The sequence below is a fragment of the Artemia franciscana genome, chromosome 13, assembly GCF_032884065.1.
Source record: "Artemia franciscana chromosome 13, ASM3288406v1, whole genome shotgun sequence".
NCBI classification, from domain to species: Eukaryota; Metazoa; Arthropoda; class Branchiopoda; order Anostraca; family Artemiidae; genus Artemia; species Artemia franciscana.
Window position 1 is genome coordinate 25,932,694 of NC_088875.1, and position 25,026 is coordinate 25,957,719.

The window sequence follows — 25,026 nt, forward strand, 5'->3', positions numbered from 1 at the left end:
GTCATTTCCGTCATATATAATTACGATTAATGCTTAAGATTTATAAAAAAATATGTATATTTTAGGCTTGGTATTCTGTAGAAAAAAAAAGTATTATACTCGAATTTATTTCCTTAAGCAAGTTATAAGAAAACTTATTCAGGAGGTTTTTTTTAATGCACTACACAGAAATCGAAGTTAGAAATTAAACAGAATATGTTCTCCAAGATATTATTCTGATATTTAGAAATAACTTACTCAAGAGACTGTGCACAGACTGTCACAAGTGAACACGACCTTGTTTGTTTAGCCCTTTTTTATGTATTTATTACGTACCTGGCTGAAAACAACTTAGTTAAGAAATTCTTGGAATAAGCAGGGTAACTTTTTTCTAGCCTTCCGACTAAGATGGAATACGGATGGGCGAAGCGGGTATCGGAATTAGCCGATGAAAATGGAAAAAAACACATGTTTTAGCGATTATGCAATGATGAAAACAAATAGTTTTTCGCACCCCTGCTTCTTTTGGCTGGTTCACAAAAATGACCGTGTTTACAAATTATTGAACCTGACAAGCTGTTCATGTGCATTGATACCTTTACATTTTGCTCTAGATGAAAATTGTCTCTGTAAAATAATATTGTCAATTTTTTTTTCATCTCGTTTATCTTTTGAAAAAAAACTAATTTGACCCACTTATGATGGAAAATTATGGTCGATTGTCCTTCTTCGGTAGCACACAAACCATAATTGGAAGGACCAGGAGAAGAATATATGAAACTGCGCCAAAATGATTCATTATAATGTATACATTATAACTTAATTTTATCTAATTTGGCGTAGATTTTAGTTTCTGGTCCACAGTTTTCCTGTATAATATAGACACAGGCGTGGCTCGATGGGGGTGAGGAGGGGGATGATTCATTTCTTCTTGTTTTTGTGAAGTCGAGTAAGTCGTTTGACCTAATTGAGGTCCCATGTGCTCAAAGAGACAGTCTAATTTGTATTTTTTTTTTCTTGGAAAGACTTTTGCTTTAAACTTCTCGGTAAAGAAATGCTCAGCTTCAGTTGTAGATATCAAAAGCCGAATTCACATGTAGAGTAGAGCCATTTTATTTTATTGTTTAAAAGTATTTTTTTAGTTTTGTTTTTAAACAGATTCGTTTAAATTAAATCAGGCTTAAAGGGATTAACAGGCTTAAACTGGATAGGTAGCCATTAGCGCCTTAAAATCTGCTTATGTCCGTATATGATTTGTCTGGTCGTTCAGATCTAGCCACCACTTTTTGTCAAGTCATAAAAGTCGTTTATTTTGGCCTCATTCAGTTCCCAGCCGTTCAATTCAGTCAGAAACAGTCTACGGTGTATTTTCCTTCTCCTGAAAAGACTTTGGGATTTTCAAACTTCTTAGTAGAGAAATGGTTCATTTTAGCATTACTTGACTTCAGTCGTAGTTACCGTAATCAAATTTGCATGTAAATAGAATAGAGTCATTTCATTTAATCGCTTAATTTTTACTTTTAATAATTTCAGATTTAAATTCTATGACAAACCTGTTTTTAAATGTTTTAAAGCTTCCTCGGGACCAAAAAGCGTCCAAGGTAACGCAGCTAATCTTTAGATCAGGTAAAATTGGTTAAGTTGTTCAAAAACCTGAAAAAATTTCACGAAAAAGAACGACTGAAAACCCTTTTCGTGCATATCTGAAGGCAGAATGCACGTGAAAAACTGATATTCCGTGAGAATTTATATCTTATCTTTCACTTTATTGCTTCAAGTAAAAAATTAGGGATATGAAAACCTACCATATTATTCCCCCAAAAACTGACATTATTTAAATTACGTTTCTAAAACCCTATGTTTCTCGAAAGGCAAACTTTGGACACAAATCCTTACTTCTACTGAATTGGTTGATATCCGACAACCTATTTTGGAGTCTATCCTGATGACATGAATTTAAAAACCCTATCTTTCCTGCCCGAAGAGCCCTATTCGAATGACTAAGATCTTAAATGCTGCTTCTGACTAAATTTGGTTAAGAATCAACAGGCTCTACAGTTGTACATCCTGAAGGTTAGAATATGGAGACTTCTGTCACTCAACAGAGATGAGACTCCCCCCCCCCCCTTCAAAAGGTTCAACAAGGACACTGGCTAAGAACTAAAATCAGCATTACTTATAGACAAAAAATCTGCACTCAATAGTATAAATTTACTAAGCTGCTGCTTAGTCCACCTCCTTGGTTTCCAAATTCCGAAACTGGCTGTAGTTATTCGTATTATAGACCACAGTATTTACCAAGTCCAAATTAAAAAACTTACCTTTACATAAGCAAAATATAATTTGTATGAGTTTCCACGAACTCAGTTGTAACTGAGTTAGAACTCAGTTATCGTGAAATCTTACTAACACCTGGATTAAGCTAGCGCTAATTTAAGCCAATTTGATTTTCATAGAATTTTTGATTAGCTAAAAAGTATATGAAATATTTTTATTGGCTCAAATTTGCGCTAGTTAAAATCCCGGTATTAATAAAATCCCATTGTGATTGGGCCTTAAGCATTAGACTTTGCAACTAGAATCAAGACCTGAAAGTAGATAGTCGTATAACCGATCTCGATGAGTTAAATCATGAACTTAAAGTAGAAGCATGCTTACACAATACCACGGTTTTCTTCAAAACTGATGATTCGCGTGATTTCAAAATGGCCAAAAGTCAGTGGTTTGTACGACCAACTCTTATTGATTTGATCAAAAAGAACAACATGTTTATATTTTCCAGCTTCCATTGAATCAGTTAAAGGAACTTCTACAGGATGAAGGATCACAAACATGGATCCATCGCTATTAAAAATAGGGGGGTCAAAAAACTCGTTCCATCCTCCTTCAGAGGCATAACTGTGAATCTGAAATAAAAATAAATAGATAAATTTATTTAGCACAAAACCCCGTGGGTCATGGCAACAGAAATCAAATATCAAGCACTAAATAATTAACAAATCGAAATCTATCTGTCTTATGATCACAAGACTCTTTTTGCTTAATATGTTTTTGGCAAGCCTAGTTCACGATCAAACAATCCTGGGTAACGAACTTTGAGTAAGAAGTGACTAAGGCGAAAAGTGACCAAAAACTGTAATGAAAGGAACTTTGATAGCAATTAATGCATGAAAATAATCATTTTTTTTTATGCAAATTCAAAGTATATGAAATTCTTTAAGTGTAATGTTACCCATCAAAAACAAAGAGGCTCACAAAAATGGCCCGATTTTCAAAAAAAGGGGGAAGGACACTCCCCAATGTCGAGCAGTCTTGAAGAAAAGCACGCCGTTGGATTCACCATGTCAGAGAACATTATTGTAAAGGTTTCAAGCTCCTATCTACAAACATGTGGAATTTTCTACTTCTGCCAGAAAAAAAAAATCATGGATGTGTGTTTCTTATTTTTTTTTTTTTTTACGGGTAATACTCAACCAATGGTCCTATAAGATCAGTAGAAGCTTATTCGAACGGATATTCGAATTTCTAGGCCCTTTCTAAGTGACCAAAAAATTGTGCCAAGGAAAAGCGGCATTTTCTGCCATTTTGTGGCACCAAACCACGATTATGTCCCAAAGAGGGCCAAATTGCCAAAAATCCTTGCCAAAATTCAAATTGCGAAAGAGGACCAACAATTCTGAGATAGCCAATCAATTCGAAAATATAAAAAAAAACGTATATTGGGCTTCCCAGTTGCATAGGAAGTAATACCACAGAGCGGCGCATTTGCCCCTGAAAAGTCAAAGTCCATAAAAGATAAATGGTTAAAATAGATATTTATCTTGATGATTGATTTACACAAGTTGATTCGTTTAATTTTTCATAAGATTATGCGTAGCGACGTATAGTTGCGCATCAGTTAATATGAAGGAGGGGAGGTGGGTCATCGTGTGCGTAGGGAGGGAGGAGAGAAAATGCCTAAAAGAACCCATTTTAATGCCCAAATTGTCTAACCTTCGTTGATTCTTCAGATAAATATAGAGAGAGGCATGTGGAAGGGCATTAAGAGTTACTTTCCTCTCCTTTCAGTTTAAAGGCCCAATAAGGGTTGCTGCGGGGCGATACCTCCCTTGTTATTGCAGAAAAATGTTTCTGATGTACATTTTCTAGCTTCATTGTTATTTTCCATAAGGTTCTGTTTTGGGTCCTTCGTTATATCTTGTATATGCAGATACTATGCAGTTTTATGTTCCGGGTGGTGTTAATACTTCTTTCGCCGATGACACGGTATTGTCAGCTGCTGCAAGAAATGCTGATGATCCTGTGGAGAAAATTAATCAAGCTTTAAGTCGTCTTGTTAATTTTTTACAATAAGCCGTTTATCAGTGAATGTTTTAGAAGCTCATTTTATGTTATTTAGTCGGAAAGGAAGTCTAGTTGATTTAAATGGAAAAATATTTATTTATAATAGGCCATTGAAACAAGTAGCTGTGGTGAGATACCTTGGTTTCCAGCTTGATCAAAATCTGTGTTGGAAAGCACATAGTGATTAAGTGGCAGCTAAGGTATCTAGAGGGCTTAGTCTGATTCGACGTCTGAGAAATCCGTTACCTCGTTCTGCCCTTATAACTGTTTATCATTCTTATTGTCGCCTTATATTTCTTATGGTTGTGTGATATGGACTAGTGGATTTTATACAAATATTAAACGAGTTCAGTTTTTACAAAATAAAGCTATTAGATTATTAGGTAATTATTTGCGTAGTGAAAATGATATAGTGAATTGTTACAGGAAACTCATGATTCTTAATGTTAGCCAACTTCTTGGTTATCAACTTGCTATTTCTGTATTTCAGAGTATTTACGGTTTGTCCCCTGAAATTTTTCATCAGATGTTTAAAAAAGGAATTCTTCATACAACAGTCAAGTGACTAGATACATGGACGATTTGGTATACGAGCGTCGTACCTCTCAGAGGGCAAGTTTTAGTCCCAGGTTTGCTGAACCAGTAGTATGGAATTCTTTACCAACGACCATAAGGTTATCAGAAAGTATTGGCCAGTTTAAGAGTAGACTGATGAACCACCTTCCGAGAAGAGATTAAGTAAATAATTTAAATGGGATGACCTATTGTCTTTTTTTTAAGTAGGATTTTTTTTCTCCCTTCTTCTTTATTTTCCTTTTTTTTCGTTTCTTTTTTCCTTTTTTGTCTCATTTCATTTTTTACATATATTGATGATATCTATAATAAAAGTGTCTCTCTGTCTGTATTGAACTAGACTGATTTGCTTCACTTTTTTAAATAATACACAGTGATGTGCAAGCGCACATCAAGTAATATAAAGAAGGGAAGGTGGGTAATTTTTCAGTTTTATAAGCGGGGGGGGGGGAGGAGGAGATGCTTCAAAAAGTGTATTTGAAGACCTAAGCATCCTAACTCCAATTGAGCCTTCAGATAAATACTGAAGGAGTTTTAGGGAGGGGGAGGAGAGTTCGTAGAACTTGATATTGAATCCTTCTTGATTCCCGAGAATATTTTTGGTTTATGCCTTTATTATTGGACTAGGAAGCTGGGCAATAGTACCCCTCCCATTGTGACTTTTTTTCTCTTAACATAAAATCCTATATTTACCTGTCTACTAGCACTGAGGTGGAACAGGTGAGGCGGGGAATCATTTGCTATTTACATACAATGTTTCAATACATTTTTAATTTAATGCGTATTTTGTTTCAATATATTTTTAATTAAAAATCAAAAAGAACAGAGATTATTCCGTGCATGAGGAGGACTATCCCTTCCTCAGGCCCTAGCTATTTACTCTGAACTTTGACTTTTCGTCCCGATTCTTTAAGAAAGAGTGCTGAAACACAACAAGAACAGCACTGTGAACAGTGCTGGCTGTTGAACAAGAATAAGAATTTTTTTTAAGCACTAAAATCTTAGCAACAAGCGAGCGTTTGAGGATGAGGCAGTCCCTCTCACACATGGATTAATTTCTGTTCGTTTTAAATTTAGATATTGCTCTTTACTTTCAGATAATAAAAAACTTGTTTCTGTTTTTTTAACCATATACAGAAAAGAGATCCAACTCTCTCAGTTCTTACAACAGTCATCAGGACCAAATCTTCACCACTATTCCCACTCATTTGGCACGAATTACAACATTCACAAACAGAATCCTTCCAAAGCATACCTCCGATTGTAAGAGAGATTCAATGAAAAGAAAATTCACCACAGTTTTCATTTTAATACTAATTCATTATGCTTCTTTTCTTAGTATTAGACAGATATGACAATATTAATTACTGAGACAGTCTGGGATCCAGTAGGCAGTGAGATCGCGCAGAGTAACCAAATTAAGAGAAAGTGTGTGTAGGCCGTGAATAATAATAAAAAAAAATCAGGACAATAGTGTATATAGGCAATGACAAATTTGCAAACTGCGGGGTCTCAACCTATGACTTCCTTGCTGAAGTTGCGTTTCAGGAACGGTAACATATGAATTTTCTGTCATTTTCAGCCTGACATGGCTCTTTTTCTCCAAACTGAAGAAGGATATTAGTCTTCTACCCAGGTCATCTTTCAACATTATTTCAGAGAAGAATTCAGCAGCTTTATACCATCCACTTAGACACAATGATAAATATGCTCTAATATCAGTCTGTGGGCTAGCTGAAGGGAGAACATGGTGAAATGGCAAAAGTATTTGAATTCTGAGTTATTGGGATTACAACAGACATCCTTTTTTTTAATCCAACTTACACACATGCTTAGCTAAACATCAATGTTCAGGCATCATCATTACCCAATAATTGTAATATGCTTCCTTTTTAACACGAATTCCCTGATTGTTTAGAAGTTATAATGGCTACAAACTAATTTCAAGCTAAGAGCACGTGTCGCCAAGGCTTTAGGCTTTTGATCTTACTAATAAAACAAAAAGTAACAGGCCCATACACCCATAAGTCGGCCTTAAATACAAGACATTCAGTCATCAAGTTTCTATCATGACATCCTTTAGATGGAAACAAGGTCTCACTGTTAACCTTCCCAACTAATAGCTCATGGTACCAATTTATTATTGAATCTCTTCCGACTGTTCACGTTTTATCAACTTCGGTCAAATACTCTGATGAAGCTATATGAGACCTTTAATAATAACAATAAACAACAACACATCGTAGCATAAGCCCACCTTGAACAGCAGAGCAAAACTGATAGTTTCTTGGCGCTATATACCTCTAAGACCATCCCTTTTTGAGTACCTCACCACAAGTAGACTTAAACCGTAGATTCTAAAGTTTCGAGACTCAGATTTATAAGTTGCAATTCAGTTCCAATAGTGAAATGAAAAAACTGGTGATGTATTAGCAACCCGATTTGAGAGAGGTATTGTATATGTTTCGAGTAGAGAGGTACGAGTAAATTTCAACCTTATTTTAAATCAATTGAAATCTTAGTGATTGAATGGAAATTTAAGAGTATTTTTAATTTGGAGTATATTTACTTTTTATATTGACTCAGTGCACTTTTTGGCAATTTTTCCACTATCATTCTTCAGTTTAAATCTAGCTTATCTCATACTTTGACTAGAAATGGGAATGAATTAAAGCTACTCTTTCATTGTGACAAATTGCGATTTCGATGCTAATAGAAGACAACGCGATGTAATTGACGTTCCCTACTATTGACTTTCATTTAGTATTTAAATATTATTATTTCTCATCCAAGAGCATTAGCAATTGTGGGCTACACTAATTTTAAACTGTATAAGCAGATTTCGGTATTGCCTGAAACCAAGAACAAATAAACGGTAATATAAACTCCAGAAATCCATTTATTTATGTACCTAATATGGATAATTTCACATTATGATGCGAATTTCTAAAGTTGGTTTGCATACCTAACATTACTAAGACAGTACTACTTCAAGTTAGCAAAATAATGCTGAAATACCAATTTTTTGAGCCTGCATAAGAGTCATTCATTGGCAGGATGGAAAAAGTTCCAAAGCTGCCAGTAGCAGAATTCGATAGAATTCCAAAATCTGCTGACATTTTAGCAGCATAACTTGTATTTTGACAGCTTTTCATTGAGCCAAAAGTTTTTTTTTATATGTAAGAATGGTATTTTCAGAGAAAATCTACCAACAAATTTCACTAGGCCATGAAAACTGCCAAGTAGCATTGCTGCTATGCTACCACATTTTTTCCAATGCGGTTCATCAGTTTGGGCTCATACTGCAGAAAGCCTACCAAATTGGGTGAGCTCAAACCTTATAAAGACATTCTAGAATGCTTTAGTACTACACCTTATTCGAAGAGGGATCTAGATTTTCAATTTATATTATATGACACAGGAAGTGGGCCCATGGTCTTCCACCATCCCTACCCTTCTTTTCGCCAATTTTCAAGCCAAAAGATAGACATGTTGCACCACGTTTGAACCGGAATCACGAACAGATGTTAGTTGCTTAGTTTATAAGGTCTACAAGGGTTTTAAGAGTATAGGGGTATTTTCAGTTGTTAAGGGTGTTTTGGGAGCGTTTTTAAGGAGATTGTCCTCAGTTCAAACAGTTCATGGTAGCGAACTGTTAGTAAGGAATGACCCGGCTCAATAGTAACTGAAAGTCTAAAAAATGTAATTTCGATACCAATAGATACATCAAAAGAATCAAATGTTATACTGATTTTAAACACACAAGTTTCTTCAAGTTATAGTCCAACCCATCAAAAGTTACGAGCCTGAGAAAATTTGACTTATTTTGAAAAAAAGGGGAAACACCTCCTAAAAGGCATAGAATCTTAGTGAAAATCACACCATCAGATTCAGCGTATTAGAGAACCAAGAATTTTCATGGAAAAAAGTACATTGTTGTTCCATGGAAAAAAGAAATATAAACAAAAAAATGTGCTTTTATATTGGTCAATTATTTATGTTGGGTATTTATTCCATCATCTTTTAGATCTTCATTTGCCTTGCTCATATTCTTTAATCATAAATTTAGAATTGCCTCATTTTATTACGGTTTTTCAACAGGGGTTAGCGGTGTTACACTGTAAGCTCAGCCAGAGTTGACCCAGCTCCAAACAGATACCAGGACAAAACCGGAGGAAAACACGGGAGGCGTAGGGTGATTTGCCACCAACCACGCATTGCGCTCCCAGCTGAAGGCAGAAAGTCAGGAAATTGGTACCTACATTACGCATATCATTGGTCAGCATGGGAAAAAGTAAGTTGTTTAAAGTTTATTTTATTCTGACGTATTTGTGCTACTTCCCCGCTATTCTAGTTATTATTTTTTATCTTCTATTTTTTTGATGTTATTTAAATTAACTTCACAGTAGAAATGAACCTGTTAAATCACGCAAGTTTACATTTTTTTTCCCCTACAGCTGAGTCCTTTCAAAACAAAACAATTTCAAATTCAATGCCCAAGATTCATCCTAATGAACAGGAGTTCAGGATTAGCTGCAAATAAGAACCCTGATCAGGTTTCAAGTTTAGTTGTTCTACTTTTTTTGGGCATTTCCGCATACCCTTCAATATATGGTGATCACCAATTGTGCCCAAACGTCAAGAAAAAAGTTATCAGAATTGTTGTTTTTCATTGCCTTTGAACAATGTGCTTAGCACAATCTCAGAACCAGTACGCTTTGACAATAAAGTGACAAAAAAAGCAATAAAAAAAAGGACACATCAGTGCTATCCATGCAAAAAACGTGATTTCTATTGTTGTTTAAGGTGGAGGGATGTACCTTTCCTGTATGGAGTTTTGGAAAATGGCAATTCCAATGGTGCAGTTTTCATTTCGATCCGACGCTCTTTTCAAGCGTTTTCAGGCCATCTTTCTAAATTCCCATAGGTTTGTTTTGTATTAAGCTTTTACCATTAAAATAAATTGAAATCATAGTTAGCATTCCTTAATCAGCTTCAGATGGCAATTTTTCTCACTTGACAGTTTTTTAAAAAGAGTGTATTAAATTTTTTGTTACAATGTACCATGGTTCCTTCATTACCAGGTTCCAGTTATCATTTTGTTTATGCCTGTCGTCCGGCGGGTTCTTTGGCTAATTTTTAGTATTGAAACACTAAAGACTTTAAACTTACCACATTACAGTCTCCAGAAAACGAATCACATATAGAGAAATAAGACTGGTTTTGCACTCGGTTGGACCAGACGACAAAAAATGCTTCTTCGTTTACCCAAGTTGCTGTAGTGAACAAACAATCTCTGTAAATATATTCAATGTGTTATTAATTAATTCATGGTAATAGTGCAGTGAGTAATAGTAAGCCAGTAACAGTGCAGTAACAGTTAAAGTAAGTGCAGTACAGTGCAGTAACAGTGAAGAGTAATAAAGCAAACATTTTTTCCCACCGTATCAGAACTGAATAAGAGCAAAGATCGTCGAAAACTGACGAAAGTTTTATCCTCAGCATTTTAACCGTGCTTATTATACAGGCACTAATCCAAGCTGAAACCATTAAAGTAAAAAACAAAGCTTATAGTACAAGCATCATAAGCAGCATAGGAATGCATTTGATAGTTAAAAAGGCAGTGACAGCATTAAATGCTTACTCAGACAAAGGCGGATCTATAGCAAAATCTTGGGGGGGGGGCAATGTGACAAGGGCACCAATAATAGACCAGGGCACCAATAAAGTCAATTTAAAATAAGAGCAAAAAAAGAAATAAAACGTAATGAGCACTCCAGAAAAAATCTTGGAAGGAGGCGGATATGCCCCTGTACTCAGAGATCAAATATGGGACAAGTGATCACTCTCTCAATGTATAAAATGTAATTTCATAGCTTGGACAAATTAAAGAAATTTAACTATTTAATTTGTTTTAAATAAGTTTATAAACGGGAAGGGAAGTAAAAAATTTAAAACAATGGCATTTAAATGATTAACAACATTATAATTATACATTATGGTAAAACAATAGCAATAGAAAAACATCAAAGCTAAACTTCCTCGGTACTTCAAGTTGTTTTTTTTTGTACCTAATTCAGACACATAGACATATTAATCTCTTACAGAAAACATACAACGTATGCTTTCGCAAGGTTCTAACGCCGTTCCTTCCCTGTTACGACCAAATGTTTCTTTCAGATGTTAGAATACATCTATGGTAGCATTTTTCTAGCAATAATAGGCTTAATCTGGTAAATTTTTTAGGTTTGAGCACATTTTATAGTTACTGATACATAAAATTTCGATCCTGGATATTTTGCTATTGGAAAGCTTCTTTTTTCACGTGTAGTAGTCTATTTGTCATAACAGGTTAACAATAACACATACGAAGAAAAAAAGAGAAAAAATAAATGAAATTGCATAAACAAGGTTCTTTAAACAGGGACCATTTTGACGATAACCAAGTCATGGACATTCGCAAAAACTTGTGCCATTGCCATTAAGCACTATTTACAAATGTAATATTCGGTAGCGCAGCAAGTTCCATTTGGGAACCTTAAAGACCTATAAATACTATGTTTCTTATATAATGTTTCCATGGAGAAGGAAGTTTCCAGGGGGTGAAATTTTCAGAGTAAGCTTTATACTGGGGGAATTTGTCAGGATTCCTATACAAAATTTCTTTATGTGACTTAAGGGTAATTGTCCGGGGTAAATTTTCCCCAAGATTGAATTGTCCAGAGATTATTCCATGGGGAGGGGGATTTTTCCATGGAGCCAGATGTCTTGGTGTTATTTAAAAAACAATCAGAAATTGAACAAAAAAAAGTTTTTTCGACTGAAAGTAAGAACTAACATAAAAACTTAAAACAAATAGAAATTATCCCGTATTTGAGAGAGCTGTCCCCTCCTCAACACCTAGCTCTTTACACTAGAGTAAATCAGGTTCTAATTCTTCAAAAATGACTCCTGAAACCCAAGGGTTGTTCAATTAAAACAACAAGTAACTTTTTTAAAAGTGCCGAAATACTTTAGCGTGAAGAGCGAGGTGTTGAAGCGGGGACAGTCCCCTCATATACGTAATAATTTCTGTTTGTTTTAAGTTTTCACGTTGCTCCTTAGTTTCAGTTGAAAACTATTATTTTTTGTTTAATTGGTCAGGTTTAAGAGTTCAGCATTTACAGGCCACCACTTCCGAAGAACAAGTCTTGTATTCGTAATTTTTTCGCTCCAAAAACTTGAACTTCTTAGTCTGCTATTTGACGGATTGAGAGCGATACTATCGATCAAAGTTTACTCTTAATATTTGGCAATTTTTAGTTGTTTAGAGTTTTTAAATAAGAAACCAAATCTTAAGCAAATGATAGTAGACAGATACGTGAAAAAGCGCTTTGCCATATTTTTCAAAAGCACAGGAATGTGCTTTTGCGACTGCAACCTTTTGCAAGCTTGCATTTTCTTTGTCTCCGAATTTTCAAGAAAGAAAAGTCAAAAAGAGAAGTCAGGGACCAATCTATGTTATTTCAAAATAGAAAATAAATAGCTGACTAGAAAATGATCAAACATCACAATTAGTGGATCAGACGTCTTAAGACAGACAGAGAGACAGACAAATCCTTATCATATCAATACTTATATTATCATACTCGAAAAATTGATAAAAGACAAAAATTAATAGAATTAAAATATTTTCTCTGAGGCCAACCTGACTCTTATACATAATAATGATAGATGGTAGTAAGATTACCTAAGCTACCGATGTCAGGAATCACCTGACACCCGTTGCTTAGGTAAGCTTATTACCATCTATCATTATTAAGAATTGAAATCAAATACCGCCAATTGCCAACGACGCCAACGACGGATACTAACGAACAACTGAGAAATAAGGCAAGGTTGATAACTTAAATAAAATCTTCAATGCACACAGGTAGCGTTTCTTGAATTTGATTCTGACACTGTGTATAGCAACAAATCTGCAAATAATTTGAATGAGCTATATACTATATTTATACTAACGATGGTACTTCTTCGGGTGGAGTCAACATCACCAGCTGAACTGGCTCTTCAACAGAACTTGCATTAAAAAGCGATATTACAGCATTGGGGTTAGTTGTGCCAGGCTAGAAAGGAATAGAAGTCACGACAAAGTATTAGACTGCAAACTCGGTGGCTAAAGTAGAATCGAGTAGGAGAAAAAAAAAGGAAAAACACCCAAAAATTCCATCTGTTTTGGATATTTGGAAAAAAAGAACCATGAACTGCCTCTTGGTCCAATTTAACAAAAAGGGAACATTTTTACTTTTTTCTAGAGCGATCTAACTCTGGAGGAAAACCTAACAATAGCAAAATAAATTAACAAATTTTTAACTCTTTTAATTATGAACAAACAAAATATGCATTTCGGAATAGGTACTAACAAATTGCTAGTGCTCTGTTATATGTCTTACTTCTTATTTGTAATGGAAACTTCAGAATAAACCTTTTAAGATTATTTATTGATTTGAAGTGATTGGTTCTATTTATAAACAAAAAGAAAAAATAAAAAAAAAGGCTGGAATTAAAATAGAATTTCTGAAGTCAATTAAAAATCGCTTGTATAGGTTTTCCTAAGACACGTTTTGTTTTACCAGGATCACTCTTTCTTTTTACTTCATCACTCTTACATTTGAAATATGAAAGCAGAACGGCTCTTCAACACTCTTTCTTAGGAAACTTAGGTTGAAAAAATGTGTTGTTGTATTGCTGTTGATGGCAGGACGTATTGCAAAAAAAATGTGATGGCTGGAAAGATGAAGGTGCACTCTTAACGCAAAAAAGTGTTTTAATTTTTTTTGAAAGGTCATAGCAAAAAGTTCTAGAACTATTACCCAAGCAACATATTAGAATAAAAAGAATGTCTAATGAAAATCAGGTAAATAATTTCCTCAGTAGTGCAAAACTAAATATTGGATGACATTTTTCAACGGTACTTAGTTGCCAAACTGTGAATAAATAAACTGTAATTTGGATGACATTTTTATGTTTGGTCAATCGTGATATGATATTTGTAATTTGGATGAAATTTTTCGGTACTTAGTTGCCAAACTGTGAATAATTTCACTCCTATGACATAGTATAGTAAGTATGAATACATTATAATGAAAACTCTTTTACGAGGGGCCCAAATATGAAAATCAGTTTAACCAATATTCTTTCAGTGGCAATTTCCTACGCACAAACCCTTAAACTAAGATTGTGTTCAAATTAGGGTGTGGGGACTAGGTGTATGTGGCCCCAACCAATGCGTTACGGCTTTTCTCTTTTTTATTCCTGTCGTGTGAAAGGCTCTGAAATTGTAAAGAAAGATTTACACGGCGGTTAACCTACGATTCCTTCCAAACAACAATACAAGAATAAGATCTATTTCCAAAAATTAAGACTGTATATTTTTTACCAAAGAATAATAACACAAACGATACTAATTGATCTCGGGTGAGAAATTCAAACTTCAAATTTATCTTATGATTTGAAATAATTTTTAGGAAAGTAAAAACAAATTCAGACACAGAATCTTGGGGGAGGCCCAGTGTGACAAGGGTGCAAATGAGAAAAATCTTGGGGGGAGGGCCAATGTGACAAAGGCGCCAATAATTGACCAAATTGACCAATTTATTCTAAAAAGTAGTAAAGAAAGGAATGAGGGCATCAGAAAAATCCTTGGGGGGGCTCAGGCCCCCTGGATCTGCCATAGGCGGGAGCACTAGCTATATCGTACATTTCAAAAATGGCTCAAGTCTATGAAAAGCGGGAAATTCAGAGAAAGAAAAGTTCCTATGATGGAAAAGACTAAGAATGCATATTTACTTCTAAGTGGTCGTTTTAGAACACAAAAGAATGAAAATAAAAAAAGAGTAAAAATTATATTCGATTGCAAGAAACGGCAAAAGAAAAAATAACTGAGAAAGCCTTGGTTTACTTTAATGAAATTCAGGATATGAATGAGAAAAAAAACATGCTAATGCTAACCATATAGAATCCACCAAACCAAAACTGTTTGTTTTTTTCTAGATAAATTCCTTATTCCTATTCATTCTCATGCAACTATTACTTGAATGAATAATTAATGCTACTGATGCAAGCGATTTTGCAAGTTTACTATTTTCTACTGATGCAAACATAACGTGAAACTAATCTTTTGTATTTTTCAGACTGTGGTGCTTTGACATTTTCTTCTTTTTTAGTTGAGGAAAAGGTTAATGCATTTATATAATATTTTATTTAAAAAAAAAGAAAGTACAGGTTATTTTTGATAAAAGAAGCGTTTTCTGTTGCATTCTCTTTTTCTTTGAATTCGCAGCACGTTAAAATGAGTTAGATTCTAGATAGTCTCTAAAACCTCTTTTTTCCTACGCTAGTTTGACTTCGTCAGGAGCGTACACAAAAGGAGGCCAGCCTCGGCCCCTCCCCTGAATCCCTAAATTTTCTGAAATTCTTAGGCACTTATTCAACCTATTAAATAAAGTTTTTTGTTATTGCTTACCCCCCTTATAAAAAAACCATACCCACGTGTTTGCGTCATGTTAATAGTGCTTACATGATGACTGGGCTATTATGGGAGCCTCGTTATTATCAAACGATGTGAATAAAGACCACACAGCAGAAATTTACGCTCTAAAATTTACTACTCTAAGGAGTAGTAATAAACCCTGACAAAAAGAAGAAAGTCCTTTTTGTAAACAAGCAAAAGCCAATTCACCAAAGTATAATTTAGGCTAATTTAAAGCATTGCAATGTTAATCATACATGAACTTAAATCATAGTTACGTTGGGTTCAAATTTCTTGGGGGCATAAAATGAGATTTCCAAAGCTTTCCTTGAAAATTGGATCCAGGGTGCTTAAGCCAAACACTTGTGAAAGACACGATCGGGTTATGGGTTCCTGGCTACAAAATATATAAAGTTTAAATAAACGTTTCCACACACAAAAATATAAGATTATTAAAACCCGATTTATCATCTTATAATATTGCCACGACAAAGAAAGAACGGATTCTAAGAGCAATGCAAATAAGTTCAAGACTGTTTCTGAACCTACCAATAAGGGAAGCGAACATTGTTTCACAAGGGATCGTAAACTTATTTATAACAAAACGATGTTAGGTGTACACCAGTGACCCATGGACAACAGCTTACAAAATACAAAAGTTTATTCTAGCGTGACTAGCATATGCAACCATAGTTTTATTCAGAACAAAAAAAATCCACTGTCAATTTTATATTGCATGACGTGCTCAAACAGGTTTTTTCACCTTATTTTTAAGAGCTTAAATTTACTTTTGGGATGACAGATTCTCTTAAAGAATCTAGACATTAAAAAACTTTGTTTGAGTCAGTAGCTACCCACGGCCAAAGCTAACATCTAGAAACGAAAGATTTGAATTTTGACACAGCGAGCATAATGATGCGGCCAGAATTATTCTATTTGCTTTACTTTCTAAGATACAACCTATTTGAAGGTCGTTTTCGACCTTCAAATAGAGCTTCATTTGAAGGTCTATTTGAAATATGTTTTCAGGGGTGAAAACATATTTCACTAGTTTTTCATATTCAAAGCCTAGTAAAGACATACTAGGACGACAAAGCCAAGTATCCACGCCCATTAGAAAAGGAGCGGCAAAGACGTGAGGAAAATAGAATTTGCAAAACCTAATCATGGATTTAGGTTTTGAAATCTATTCCTCCTGTTCCAAAAAAAAAATAATACTATTTTGGAGCTTTCTTGACGACTAAAAAAATTCAGATACTTGGTTTTGGCAGAGGACAGCCATAAAATCTAATATAATTTACGTTCTGAAAATTAGACGTCTAAATGCCAAACATAAACGTCGGTTAATTAGAATAGAAATCTTGATTAAAAAAATCTTGCCTTTGTTAGAAAGACAAGAAAAATGGACCGATGCTTTTTTTGCAAGAAGCGACCCTTTTCAGCCGACTTTAGGATTTTTCTGGACAAGAATAAAGTTTCTCGTAGCAACTAAGTAATTTCTTCCTTTCACTTTCTAAGAACATACACATGACTCAGGCTATTCTAGCTTCTTTTTCTAATTTACCCAGTGAAATACTAGGATGGGAGTTTCTAATCTAGTAAGAATGTTGACATTTTAGGAGATTTAGAAAGCCCTGATAACAATAAGTTTCATCGAGATGACGGGTTACCTTTGGATACATAATGTTCATATTTTTCGTATATTGCCAGTCCAAATCACCGGGGTTGCCATATATCGGGAAGCTGAATGGTTGTACGTTCAGATCATTAAATGTTGCAAAGGCAATTTTTGAACCAGAGGGTGAAAACCATATTGCATTATCAGAACTCAAAACCTCCTCTGTAATGTAAATCGAAATCATCTATTGTAAATAAGTTGCACTTTCATAGCATGGCCCAACTTAGTATCTTTAGTTAATCAATTAATTGCATAATAACAAATACTAAAATAAGTAAAAATACAGTCATCTCAAGAAAAAATTTGTCAAGGAGCATAAGAGTTACGGGTACTATCAAACAGTTTGTGGTAACGAACTGTAGTAAGGAGCGATCCGGATCAATAGTAAACGAATTTTTAAAAAATGGAATTTTGATACTGATAGATACATTAAAAGAATCGGATTTTTTGCTGATTTTAAATATATAAGTTTCATCAAGTTTAGTTCTACCCATCAAAAGTTACGAGCCTGAGAAAATTTGCCTTATTTTCAAAAAAAGGGAAACGCCCCCTAAAAGTCATAGCATCTTGACGAAAATAACGTCATCGCATTCAGCGTATCAGAGAGCCATAATGTAGAGTTTTCAAGCTCCTATCTACAAAAATGTGGAATTTCGTGTTTTTTGCCAGAAGACCAATCAAGGGTGCGTGTTTATTTGTTGTTTTTTTTCCCCAGGGGTGATCGTATAGACCCAGCGGTCCTAGAATGTTACGGGAGGGCTCATTCTACCGGAAATTAAAAGTTCTAGTGTCCTTTTTAAGTGACCAAAAAAACTGGAGGGCACCTAGACCCCCTTCCACGCTCATTTTTTCCCAAAGTCAACGGGTCAAAACTCTGAGATAGCCATTTTGTTCAGCATAGTCGAAAACATAATAACTATGTATTTAGGGACAACTTACTCCCTCACAGTCCCCGGTGGAGGGGCTACAAGTTACAAACTTTGACCAGTGTTTACATATAGTAACGGTTATTGGAAAGTGTATAGATCAATTCAGGGGAATTTTTCTTGGATAGGGAGGGGGTTGAGGCGAGGGGGTTACATGGGAGGCTTTCCTTGGAGGAATTCGTCATGGGAGGAGAGAATTTCCATGAAGGGGGCGCAGGATTTTCTAATATTATTTAAAACATAAAACAATGAAAAGATAAATATGAAAAAGTTTTTTCAACTGAAAGTAAGGAGCAGCATTAAAACAAAAAAACGGAAATTATTACGCATATGAGGGGTTCACCTCCTCGTAATACCTCGCTCTTTACGCTAAAGTATTTTTAGTAATTTAAACTATTTCTTCTACAGCCTTTGTGATTCAGGAGTCATTCTTAAAGAATTGGGATAAAATTTAAGCTTTAGTGTAAAGAGTAAGGTATTAAAGAGGGGGCAAATCCCCTCATATACGTAATAAAAAATACGAATTTAGAAGTTCGTTACGAAAGTTAAATCGGAAGTTACGTTTATTTTTATTAATAAAAACGTTCGTAAGAAATTAAAAGTTCTAGTTGCCTTTTTAAGTTACCAAAATACTGAAGGGCAACTAAGCCTCCTCCCCCATTCCTTTTTCTTAAAATCGTCCGATCAAAACTAAGAAAAAGCCATTTAGCAAAAAAAAAAAAAAAAAAAAAAAAAAAAAAAAAAAAAAAAAAAAAAAAAAAAAAAAATTGCAAATTTCGTTCTAAGTATTCATGTGCGGAGAGCCAAAATCAAAACATGCATCAATTCAAAAACGTTCAGAAATTAAATAAAAAAACAAGTTTTTCTAAGTGAAAGTAAGGAGCGACATTAAAACAAAACGAACAGAAATTAATCCGTATATGAAAGGGCTTGTTCCCTCCTCAACGCCCCGCTCTTTCCGCTAAAGTTTTTCAGTGTTTCAAAAAGTATATTTGAGAGAAAGAGTCAAACTTTAGCGCAAAGAGCGGGGCTTTGAGGAGGTAACAGCCCCTTTCATATACGGAGTAATTTCTGTTCGTTTTAAGTTCTAATGTCGCTCCTTACTTTCAGTTAGAAAAACTTGTTTTTTTTATTTCATTGTTAAAAGGCACACACTACGAACTGTTAAAAATACGAACAATGCTGGAGACAAAGCTTTGAGAATAAGACCTTGACCTCGAGTAAAGCAGTGTTAGTTATGGAACTTTCACAGCCGCTTCTCTGAAGATTCGAGATCTAAGAGGGACAAAGGAAGGCAGAAGGAAGTTTTCGTAGTGCAAATGGAGGAGGATTGAGGCAAATTTCAGGCACAATTTCTGACGATGGGCAATAAGGGGGTCAAGTTAAAATGCTTTTAGACAAAAAAAAAGTAAAGCAAAAGGAAACCTCCGTAGATGATTTGCAGTGATTTCTTCGAACTCGTTCGATTTTATCACTTTATTCTTTTATCAGAGCGAAATGTCGAACAGAACATGTATATTCTAATAGTGGGGTGCACGAAAATGCAGAACATTAATTCCATTTTATCCTCTGGAACTCGGAATTTCTAGAGTTTTCGGTATTTGGATAGCACCGTTTACCTTCTTTAAGATCAAAGTTGTCTTTTTATGCAAAGTTAGATCACACGAGATTACTACCCGAAAAAGTGTGAAGCATACGAAATAATGGCACAATTAGTACTAAGAATCTTTAATGTACAAACTAATTACACACAATTACACCAGATATTAGTACAGATACATGACTTATTGGCATACATCTATGAGTCATACATGAAATATATGACTCATTTTTGGTCATCTATGACTAAAAATGAAACAATAGACACTAATTTTTATTGACCCGCCTACTTTTGAACCGTTATGGTCAATCAGAATAATGTTTTCACCCTTCCTAGAGTGGCTAAGGATCCACTCAGTAACTGGTAATGTTATAACTGGTAGGTGGATTTGGCAGTCAATATATTACTCCCTATGCGGTTAACAGGAGCTGAATGGGGTCCAGCAAATTGTTGGGGAGCCGTGAATGGGGAGATAGGAATTAATCTCTTATTTCCCTTCATTTAGACTAAGCCTGAACTTACTACAGAAAAATGTTTCTGGCATTTTTAAAGTTTCATCAAACTAATGTCTTTGCTTCTTATTTCATAAAATGATTTGCAGTGATATGTAAGTGCACACAAACTATTATGAAGGGGTATTATAAGGGGTAGTGGACCATTTTTTAGGCGGGGAAGAAGATTTATAATGCCAAAACATCTTGACTGTTTTTGAGCTTTCAGATAAATACAGAATGAGTTCAAAGGAAGGGGGAGGGAGAGGTAGAAATAGAAATATAATCCCTTTTGATCTTTAGGAATATTTCCGGTCTACACCTTTTTTATTGGTGGTAAAAGGAGGGGAGGAATTATGCTCCCCCTATTGCGACAACATTTTTCTATGTAGTATTAAATACTATATTCACAAGTTTACTGATAACCAGATGGAAAAAGCAAGACGGGATATCATAAGCCATGCCAGGGCAACATTTTGCTGTTGGTATGGGATGGAACTAGTTGGAAGCTTGGAAATGAGCCAAAAAACTCTTTTTATCTTATTAACTTGAAACTTACGAACGCTAAAGTCCTTAGGACAAGGGGACTAATGTATAAAAATTAGTAAAAAGTTAGTCTTAAAATCATACGAAACCTTGGGTTAAGGGGATTCCTATACAGAAAAAATTGCTTCCTCTCAAGATGCAGCCAAAAAAGAACTTTTTTCCCGCCCACTACAAATAAAAAGGGTTATCTTAGAAACTTAGGATGGAACCCATTTGATTGGAAACTAAAAGTTCCTGAACTTCTTCGAGGCCGAAAGCTACTGAAGGGAAAATTGCCACCCCTCGGTTCCTTTTCGACTATCTAGCCCTCTTCTATCCCCTGTGATGTCGAATCAAGAATTATGATACTCAATGCAAATTATGTTTCTTAAAAAATGCCCTCTCCCAGTGATGCAGATACGAACTTATCGCCAAGTTTGGACACTCACTACTTGCGAGACGGAAGTATGATTCGTTGCTGCTACCTCCTTGTACAAAGCGTCTGCCTACCCGAAGCAAGAATAAACTCGAATTGTTGAGATGCCGTCCCAATTGTTCTACGAACTCTTTAATTCTTTTTTTTGTCAGTGCATTCAATCGTTCGTAATTCATACTTGTAATTTATTGATGTTGTTAGAAAATAGCACAGTTTAGTTGTGGCCTAGGCAAAAATTGTTTAAAGTATCTTTATTAAATGAATCTTGAATCAAAACTTTGAGATGTCTGATTCGTTCAAAAAACTTCAAATGTCTAATAAGTTTGCCTTTGGAGTTCATGCCAACCCCCAGCCCTGCTGATAAGATTTACTTTATCCTACCATGACAACTAAATCCCCAGAAACATGAAATAAAAAAACAAAAAATAAAATAAGATTTAAAAATAAATGCTATAGGACATTCAACACCACATTTTCCGCCTAAAATTTGGAATATTGGTAGAATGTTCCTAAAATTCCTTCTTTTGTTCACTATTTTTATTCCTCATACTTAATCTTTGGCTGCTCAACTTCACATGGGGAGGGGGAATTTTAGAGAGGAAATTTCCAGCGTGAGTGAGGAATTTTCCATAGACAGTTTACAAAAAAGGGGATATACCTAGCACCAAACCGAACCTAGCCAAAAAAGTTTGGCTAGACGAAACCATCGCAGTATACTTTCTTTTGAACTCTGGCCTGGGATTGCCTATTTTGTTATTACTTTTAGAAAAATCAACATTTTGATTCTTTTTTTTAGCTAAATTTAAGATTTGTTCAGAACAAAATTTCAAGAGGGAATAGAATGGTCTGTTTTGACATTGTCACTGAATCTAGTCCTATGAAACGAGACAAGAGTCTCTGATCAAGGAATATAAATAGACTTTCGATGGCAACCCACAGTGGATTCTGCAGGTAGTTATACAAAACGTTCGACGACCAGCTTTTGGCTACTTAAGTTCAACGACAATTTTATCCATTTCTCTTCCCCCCTCCAAAAAAATCATTGAACACCCACACAAAAGTTTGTTTGTTGTTCAGTCATGGGACTCTGTATAATGGAAAGAGTTGACCACTTAGAAACATTAATGGGAGCTCAAAAGACGCTATTGCTACAAAAATTATATTTTTAGAATGAAGTCTATGTAGGTGTCTTATGAATGCATGTATTACTCTCCATCAAATAAGTTGTCATAGCTTGTCCCAGACAAACCGTTTGCGATGAACTCGCCGAAGTACAGCTTGTCAGGATTTCCTTATTCAGCGTGCACACCGCCTAGATTACTTTGAAATAAGTTTCACGCGACTATCCGTTGCCATGTGGAATGCCCTCCGAGCAGAGGTAATCATAGAAAATTCTTCTCCCAAGGCGTTAAAGGGAAGGTATAAAAATACCTCAAAAATAAAAATTAAAGAAATTGCCAAAATTAGTGGCAAGTCATTACCTGTGATCGAATCGAGAAGCCTGTTATAAAAAAACAAAATATTTTAAACATAGCTAATGTTTTCCTTCTTGGCTAAATTCCGAAAAAAAAACATATGATAAAGTTCGTACATACCTTCATAAACCCAGTCTGGGATTCCATTAAACATAAACTCACTACCATCAGATGTAATCCTTACAGCGGGTGAAGTTGGCGATGGCATATAATAAATATCGTTTTCAAATACAAAGATAATACTGTTATCATCACCGGGTGAAAAGGCAGCATATTGTAAAACATCTTGGTCTGGCAAATTTCTTATTGAAATAGGGTAGACATTGCTGTAAAAAAAAAGAACGAAAAATCAGAAAGTAAAACGTTTTTAGATATATCTTTGCATGGGAAATACGAATACTGTTTCCTTGTCGAATAAGAAGGATAAATTACGAGGAGGTGGACACACCACCTTTGATAATAAACACTAAAGTAAAAGACGGTTGTCAAATTTAAATTCTAAAATTTGTTCACTCAAAAAGCATTCTACTGCACTTTTGATACAAATATGAGTGACAAGAAAGTGGAAAACAAGAATATATACAATTCAAGTGCAAGATAAATAATAAAACGATTAGAATAAAGCGTGCCTTAGGCTATACTGCTCTGCTAAGTGTTTATATATATATATATATATATATATATATATATATATATATATATATATATATATATATATATATATATATATAGTTAAAAAATAATATCTCCCCCGAAAAAGTCAACCCAGAAAACTACCAACGGAAAAATTGCCCCTGCACAACTTTTCTCATTGTAAGGCTCGTACCTGCAAATTTAACTCCCGGTAAACTTTGGGGTTTTACTGACAAACTTTATAAGATAATTACAGTCTGTATTATGTTCCAAGGCACAAGCGGCGAAGAAAAGAAAAACAAGAAAAAAGGGACACATTTCTGCTTTCCATGCAAAAGTGATTTTTCTTGTTTGTTAAAAGTGGGGGCATTAATTTCCTCTAAGGGGTTTTTGACAATGACAATTCCAAAAGTTTACTATTCATTTTGACCCGAAGCCATTTTTGAGTTGCTTACCATTTCTTATTTCTCTTTTTCGAAATTCACATACATGTTTTCAAAATAAGGTTTTATTATTCATATTGATTGAAATGATGGTCAATATTCTTGAAGCAACTGCAAATTGCAATTTTTCCTCCCTAGATAGTTTTTTGAACTTTTGGTTACTATGGGGAGTCATTCACTCTTTACTAAGATGCAGCTATAGCTGCAAGCATCATTCGTGCGGAGACGAAATGAGCTAACTAATTGCGCTTTTCTGTGACAAATAAAACAAATGAGTGATTCAAGTTGTTTCACTCGGTAACTAACGAATAAAAGTACATGTTGGTATTTCTAAACAGTTATTATTATGTTAATAGACATATTTTCTCAAATTAACGAGCTAAACCAGCCTTAATCTAAGACAATCCCAAAGTGATTCGTAATTTTCAACAAACAAGTCCAGTAGAATTCCCAATATTTCTATTATAGAATACCCTAAAAAGCGTTTGTTAGAGGCATGCATATTTAAAATTTGAACGAAGAAGGGTAGTGAACTGGATTGAAATTAGAATTGAACACTCATAAAAAAATATTGTGAAAAATCTTACTTATTTGCAATATCTAGGACAGAGTATTTAGCTTTTGTTGAATGTCTCCAGACCCGCGTTACGTCAAAGTTGAATAGCAAAAACTGACGATCCTTTGACAACCAATAGGTGTGGCCAATCTTCCACTGAGACTGTAAATGACAAAAAGTTATCCATATTAAAAATATTAATGGTTTAGTCAGAAGAGTAAACTGTGAGATATTAGACGCAAAATGTTCACCGTAAATTTTTCTGGTTTAAATTCTCAGTTCACAACTCGGTCTAATTCCTATGCAGCTAAAGTTTGATAATGTAGCTCTTTAATTTATCTAGCCCTCACAATATTCTAATAAAATGAGCTTGTTTCCTGGCGATTAAGCTTACATGGACAATAACTATAAAAGGGAAAGGAGAAGAGAAAGATGGGCTATTCAGCCACAATGACCACTCGGAACGCTACTTGAGTATCAAAGTCTTTTTTTATAATGTAATTATACCATGAAAAGATTTAAAGGTTCATTGGTTTTTGTTTAGCTAAATTAGTCAAGGGCACATTGTCCAAAATTCAAATTGTCGGTAAAGGTTTTTTTTAACAAATAATCAGGTGTTTTTAATAAGAATCGACCACACTGCTAGCAAATATACGGAGAATGGCATAGTTAAAATAATGTTTAACGGGTCATTGAAAAAATAGAGCGAATAGAGAAGTAAATTCAAGCTGCATAAACCATAAATTTATAAATATAATTTTTAAAATATTCTGCGCGTTTATTTAACAGGAGTGATCCGATTTCTCTTTGATGAATGTAATGTAAGTCATGTACAGAGGCTTCTATACGTTGGGTAC

At 34.7% G+C, this 25,026-nt stretch overlaps 1 protein-coding gene across 5 annotated transcripts in view; it reads right to left on the minus strand.

Annotated features, from left to right (window-relative positions):
• LOC136034723 (venom dipeptidyl peptidase 4-like) overlaps nt 1-25,026 on the minus strand; it is a 108,682-nt gene that overhangs the window by 13,776 nt on the left and 69,880 nt on the right. For 3 of the 5 annotated variants that reach the window (XM_065716087.1, XM_065716088.1, XM_065716085.1), the window contains exons 4-9: nt 24,201-24,331; nt 22,658-22,863; nt 17,077-17,246; nt 15,685-15,803; nt 10,069-10,192; nt 2,638-2,885 (exon numbers count right to left, since the gene is read on the minus strand). In XM_065716087.1, the coding sequence (XP_065572159.1) occupies nt 2,638-2,885; nt 10,069-10,192; nt 15,685-15,803; nt 17,077-17,246; nt 22,658-22,863; nt 24,201-24,331 (998 nt within the window). Of the gene's footprint in view, nt 1-2,637; nt 2,886-10,068; nt 10,193-12,897; nt 13,002-15,684; nt 15,804-17,076; nt 17,247-22,657; nt 22,864-24,200; nt 24,332-25,026 lie in introns of all 5 variants that reach the window. The other 2 variants (XM_065716089.1, XM_065716086.1) reach the window with 1 other exon arrangement.